General features: G+C 48.7%; 2 protein-coding genes across 4 annotated transcripts; one reads left to right on the top strand and one right to left on the bottom strand.

The window, feature by feature from the left end:
* The first annotated feature begins 1,434 nt into the window (after positions 1-1,434).
* LOC9638094 (protein TIFY 4B) lies at positions 1,435-2,615 on the top strand. 2 transcript variants are annotated; one of them, XM_024663510.1, is made up of 6 exons: positions 1,438-1,674; positions 1,735-1,888; positions 1,991-2,093; positions 2,144-2,237; positions 2,293-2,350; positions 2,401-2,615. In XM_024663510.1, exons 1-6 carry the CDS (start codon positions 1,527-1,529, stop codon positions 2,528-2,530), a joined length of 687 nt encoding a protein of 228 aa, XP_024519278.1. In that variant the 5' UTR covers positions 1,438-1,526; the 3' UTR covers positions 2,531-2,615. The 2 variants fall into 2 exon arrangements, with proteins under 2 accessions (XP_002989775.1, XP_024519278.1); XM_002989729.2 differs by having other exon boundaries at positions 1,435-1,674; positions 1,735-2,093.
* Positions 2,616-2,761: 146 nt separating this feature from the next.
* Positions 2,762-5,583, bottom strand: LOC9628964 (phosphoglucomutase, cytoplasmic 2). Of its 2 annotated transcripts, XM_002989672.2 has the most exons (17): positions 5,442-5,582; positions 5,274-5,355; positions 5,160-5,215; positions 4,986-5,099; positions 4,864-4,926; positions 4,697-4,816; positions 4,539-4,639; positions 4,322-4,481; positions 4,116-4,273; positions 3,954-4,049; positions 3,839-3,902; positions 3,700-3,781; positions 3,457-3,632; positions 3,316-3,392; positions 3,126-3,258; positions 2,949-3,065; positions 2,762-2,894 (listed from the first exon to the last, which is right to left on the bottom strand). In XM_002989672.2, exons 1-17 carry the CDS (start codon positions 5,520-5,522, stop codon positions 2,823-2,825), a joined length of 1,752 nt encoding a protein of 583 aa, XP_002989718.1. In that variant the 5' UTR covers positions 5,523-5,582; the 3' UTR covers positions 2,762-2,822. The 2 variants fall into 2 exon arrangements, with proteins under 2 accessions (XP_002989718.1, XP_024519277.1); XM_024663509.1 differs by having other exon boundaries at positions 3,700-3,902; positions 5,442-5,583.
* Between the last annotated feature and the right edge of the window lie 417 nt (positions 5,584-6,000).

Raw genomic sequence — 6,000 nt, 5'->3', positions numbered from 1 at the left:
CTCGAGAGCTTCGTGCAAGCTCAAATCAGTATTTTTGAGGTCATAGACACCAAAAATGCGATTGAATTTCATTCCAAAGCAAGAGATCATCGACCGTCCGAGCTGTGCGATCACTACGTGTGGAGGGAATACCAGGCCCAGAATCCAGCAGAGTTCCCGTGCTACGTCCCGCAAGCTGCTGTTCCACCACTGCTCTACGAGCCTTTCTCCAACCTCGCCAACAACCTCAAGCATGGCCAGATCGAAGCTACGGATCTCAAGTTTGCCAAGAGCTTTTGGGAGATGATCCCGAGTACGTGACGGAGCGGTATACGAGATCACAATCAAGCTCTTGGCCAAATACCTTGGGGAGGCTTTTATACCATACGCAGCGCTTTCTGGAGGAGTGAAAGCCGATATGGGCCACGAAGAGAGTGGGACGTCTCTTCCTGGACTGGAAAGCCCCAATGCGCTCGTGATCAACGTGGAAGTCCTGCATGTCCTCGCTGCATCGATGGAGAGCGACCACAACTTTGGCCCGAGCCTGTGACGACGTGTTATGGAGACTTTGAGGCGATCAGGACGACTGGGGCCATTTGCATCTTCGTGGAGGAAGCAAACAGAGAAGAACTCATTGTGAGGTGGCAAGGCGCGACCATCCCTTGGCCGCTGAGGAATCTTGACAACGTTGTGCAGCCGGATGATCGAAGGCTCTTCGCTCAAGGCTGTGAAGCAAACCAGCATGAACTGGTGGATGGTAAGCATAGGTGACGCTGGGTGGGTGTCAGCAGTGGACGTGGTAGAGGGTGCTCGCGAAGACGCAAATCATCTTGCCAAGCTCAAGCCCTGCATTGCTGCTGCTACTGCAGCCACGGGCCACTCGAAAAGCTTTGTGCATGGGGACCTGCGCCTGGGCAACGTCATGCTCAGAGCTTCCGCGATCAAAGACGAGGACGCGCCAGAGTATGAGGTGCATATTTTAGACTTCGACTGGCAGGAAAGCAAGGAGCAGCTGTGCATCCTCAACTGATGAATCCCGATGTGGAGTGGCCGACTTTGGCATGCCGATCAAGCAAGAGCATGATGTTTTCTTTATAGACAAAATGGTGGAACAGCTCACAGGCAAGCGGTTCTTGTGCGTACTAGTCTTGTTGCAGTGCTGCTCTCTCGCAAAACAAGTTCATGGTTCCTTTGAGAGCTTCATGAGCTGCATTCGTTTTTAGAGGGACTGAAATATGAAAACAGATTTGAGTTTTCATTCAACTTCATTTTATTTGCTTTTGAATTACAAAAAACACATTGGTTAGTCCTTTTCTAGCAGGTGCCATGATTTATGTGTGTGTGGGTATTAGGTACTGTTTGTTGCGGTGGAACTCTCCGAAAACAGATATTTCACTGGCCCAACTTACCCGAGTATATTCTCTCGAATTTCCACGTGCGTACATCGATTAACACGTGCGTTTTAGTTTGTCCGCCATAGCCAGCTATAGCTACTGAGGCGAGCGAGTTTTAGGAGGAGCCCCTTGAGTGGAGGATCCTAGCATGAAATGTCTAGCATGGTCGATTTCCTGGGGATCGAGGAGAAGGTGTCCACCAGCGTCAGCGCCGAGAGGTTGAGGAAGCTGGAGGAGCTCACGGACGAGGACGTGATGCAGCTCACTCGGGAGGATTGCCGGCGCTACCTCAAGGAGAAGGGTATGTGAGATTCTTGTGCCTGCAACGCTCTCGACGAACTTTTCAAGAGTTTCGTTCCAGGAATGCGCCGTCCGTCTTGGAACAAGGCCCAGGCCGTGCAGCAACTTCTCTCGCTCAAGAGCCTGTGCGATCCTTCCCCGGCTTCGAGTGGAGCCGCCAAGAGGAGCCCATCTCCGCCGCTCGACGAGGCTCCAGCGAAGAAACCCATGGCAATGTACGTGGAGTTTTACTTTCTCTCTCTAGAGAGTTACTTGAGCCTTCTTCTTCGCTTTTGGCTTTGCTTTTCTCCTCTTTGTCTGTCTCTCTTGGGTGGCAGGACAAGCATCGATCTCAAGGCTGCCGCTGCTGTGGACGCCGCCAATCTTACGATGTTTTACGATGGAGCAGTGTCCGTGTTTGACGACGTTTCGCCAGACAAGGCATCGTTTTTCCTTTGGTTTTGCAACTTCTAGAGAAGTTCTTGTCATAGGCTTATGCGATCATGCTCCTGGCCGGGGATGTGAAGTCGTGGCCTTCGATCAACGTTGCTGCTAACACCAACAAAGTTGTGATCTCTTCTTCTGGTACGAATTCACTGCTTGGGCGATCTTAACACGTTCGTTTTGTTTGTTCTCCCAGAGTTGCCACAGGCGCGAAAGGCATCACTCCAGCGTTTTCTTCAGAGACGCCGTGAGAAGTGAGTAGACCCTCTCGCTCTTTTCTTGGAACCGTGACGATGTTTCACAGAACTGCGAAAGAGGCAGCATCCAAAGGGAACTCTAATAAGTCGCCTTGTCGTGGCGAGAGCTCGGGGAAGCACGCATCGGATGCTACTGATCCAGCCACTTCTCCCTTGCTCACGGAGGTCTCTTCCTAGCTACATCTCCACTATACTTCTATGCCTTCGATGAACTTACTGTCTTTGATTCTATTCTAAGCTGACCTTTGCGATTGTCATCGAATTCTTTCTTTCCAAAAGTTCCTGTAGACTCACCTTTACTTTGTGAAGAAGTACACGATAAGCTCTGACAATTCAACATGGAATTTCATGTGTATTCCATGACATTAAATATTTGGTTTCGATCTCTTGTGGAGAAGTTACGGAGCATCCTGAAAAGTAGTTTTATTCACAAAAGAAGAAACGAGTGCTGTGCCACATCAAAATCCTTTCAAGTGATGACCGTGGGAGAAGAACGCTTAGTAAACTCTTCCATTTTACACAGCTTAAGAGCCACGTCCACCTGAGCACCAACGCATCACTCGTGATTTCTTGGGCAAAAAACAAATATACTTACCAGCGGTTCGAGTGTTTCCTGTGCGTCTCCGCCAGTCTTGGCTTTGTCTTGAATGTACTGTTCAATGTAAACTCGAATAGTCGCCCCCACAGAGCCAGTGCCAGATAAACGAAACACCTGAAACGAAGCGGACGACGTTTTTAACAATCTCTGTGGAAGAGAGTTTCCTTTACTCACAAGTCGAGAGCCATCCTGGAAAAGAAAGCGGATTCCTTGGTGGCTTGCGACGGAACCATCAACTGGATCTTTGTACTCAAACTCGTCTGCTTCTTTGATACCAGCGACATCAGATCGAATCCCCGACACTATTCTGCATGCTCACACTGTCAGGGAAGACCCACCCCTGGGGAAAAAACCTGAGGCTTACTTGTTCAAATCTGGTATGGAGGACTGGAGTTCCACCAAATGGTCCATCACTTTTTTCGCAGCATTAGCATCCACATTCTGGCAGGCAGAACAAAAAGGACGAGAGAAAGCATTAAGTCAGGCCGAACATCTTACATCTTACCTCGTAGTCATATCGGGTGTAGAAATGACGACCGTAAGTGGCCCAGTATTGGCGAACGATATCCTCCACAGTTACAAGCTTGCCGCCAGCCGGGACATCCTTGTTCTTGTAAGCCAGAATGGAAAGCCATGCCAACACTGCCCAGAGCCCGTCTTTCTCTCTTATGTGATCCGATCCTGCAAAAAAATACAAAAGCAACACAATATACACACAGGAACACTAATTCCGAATGTAAAGAGTTACCGGTTCCGAAACTTTCTTCACCACAGATGGAACACATGCCAGCATCCATCAAGTTTCCAAAAAACTTCCATCCAGTAGGGACCTGCAACGCAACATGTACGCGTGTGTAGGAAAGCAAGAACAAGAGCAATCCTATCACCTCAAAGAATCTGAGCTTTAAGTTGTTCGCCACAACGTCCAAAGCTGCAGAGGTAGGCATGCTCCTGAGAATCGTGTACATGACTCAAGGATTCAGCTGCAGCGTCTACACATACCTCGCAACACCTTTCAGACCGGAACGAAAATACGGTATCGAATCCACGGCATTTGCAGCGATAATAGCCACTGAATCTGATGGAGTTACGAAAAACCTGCATTGATTCCGTTAGCTTAGAAAAGCTAAAGCGGACTGGAAGCGCAAGAAAGATAAATACTACCTCTTTCCTAGGATCATGTTACGATCGGCGTCACCATCGGCTGCAGCTCCAAATTCAGGTGGATCGGCAGGAGGGCCGGTCTTCCCCAGTCCCATGCGCAAAACAAGCTCTTTTGCGTACGTGAGATTGGGATCCGGATGGCCTCCGCCAAAGTCCTCCTGTAGAAAACGTTCAAGTATGGCACAGAAAGAAAGAAAAACACAAACCTTGGGGATGCAGTTACACAAGGAGCTCTCTTTTGCTGACAGCTCCTGAACGAAGAGTTTTGTAGCGTATGCACCAGCCACACCATGTAAGCCATCGAAACAGAAAGAGAAATCCGGTCGCGCCAAGAGCTCCTTGATTGCCGAGAGATCGAAAATACTCCTGAAAGTAGGCACGATCGTTACGTCACAGATACAAAAGCTACCGGACAAAGCTTACTTCATCAGCTTCACGTAATCGTCAGCCGAGTCAAACACTTCGACGTCGAAGGGACCATCGGGACCGGTAAAGCTTGAAGTTCCAATTTGAGCAATGTCAACCTGACGTTTCAATACACGCTCTTGAAATAAAAACAGAAGAAAGCACCAAGTTCTTACATCTGGAAGGCCATCGGCCGTATAAAACTCATTGATAGTTGTTGTAGTCTCGTAGATCTTGTTAGTCAAGCCTTCCAGAGCAGGGCCACCATTCTCTGTGTTGTATTTTATCCCGAAATCCTGACGCAAGGACGAACAGTCAGGCTCCAAAAACTTATAAGAAAAACCTCGTGAGGTCCTCCAGGATTGTGGCTCGCGGTCAATATAAACGCACCAGATGCTTTTTCTCCCTGAAAGAAACAAAGCACAAGCATATATCAATCGCCAGGTGCTTGCGAGAAAAACTCACCTCCTGTCCAACGCGATTCCGAATGATAGCTGACACCGCAGGAGTGGAGAGCAATCCATTCTGCCCGATCCAAATCCTCCGCACTCCATTCGCCGCAGCGATTTTGATGATAATCTGCGCAAGTTCTCCTCTGAGCCATAGCGAGAAAAAAGCGAAAAAAAAAACACCACTCACTTGGATTGCTTCCCTGGAGAAGTATCGACCATCGCCAGAGACAACAATGGTTTTCCCTGAAGGAAATCACGAAATGGAATCAAAGTCGCGCTCTTCGCAAATCCAATCACTTGCCTTTCACCTTGTCTTCCCCCAATGCGAAGAATGTGGCCTGGACGAAGTTGTGCAAGTAATTTTCCTTCTGGAACTCAGTCACCTGCGCAGAAAATGGAGGTCGATCTCTTTTTTTTTTCCAGCTCAGTTCTCCCGAGAAAAAAAGAGAGCATTGGATCGAACGTATACCTTCTTGCGCAATCCAGAAGTCCCGGGCTTTTGGCCCTCGTGTGGAGAAGTAGTGCGCTTGGCGACCGTGAAGCTCGCCATGGATCCAAGATCTCCAACACCAGCCCTAGCTAAATGATCCCAATATTTCTTTTAGGGTTGTCAAGATAATAGGAGATTCCACGCGTCCAGCCATAGAAATGCACAGCAAAAAAATTTAAAGGTTTGTCCTGGAATTGGTAATAAACGTGTACTTATTATTTTAAATACTAAGATTAATCTTGAACCGTTGGATGTGGACAAATTTTCCCTCCAAATTTCGTGAAAGCCCTAGTAAAGCCCGCACGATCGGTCACTTCCATCGCCTCGATAATCGCCGCGCCGGCAACGCTGGCGATCCATATCCATTTGGCGCGGCGGCTGGGGTTTCGAGGCTCCTCTGGTGGCTGCTTCTCGGCGGACAGGGCTCGATCGCGCAAGTGTTGGAGCCTTTCGCGAGGTAAGAGCTAGGTTCAAGAAATTTTGGTTTTCCTACGCGGGTGTCTGCGATCCAATAGAAGTCTTTCCAATCCAGCGCTCT

Source organism: Selaginella moellendorffii, unplaced genomic scaffold, assembly GCF_000143415.4.
Source record: "Selaginella moellendorffii unplaced genomic scaffold, v1.0 SELMOscaffold_100, whole genome shotgun sequence".
NCBI lineage: Eukaryota > Viridiplantae > Streptophyta > Lycopodiopsida > Selaginellales > Selaginellaceae > Selaginella > Selaginella moellendorffii.
The sequence above is the reverse complement of the archived record's forward strand: the minus strand, read 5'-3'. Positions and strand labels throughout refer to the sequence as shown.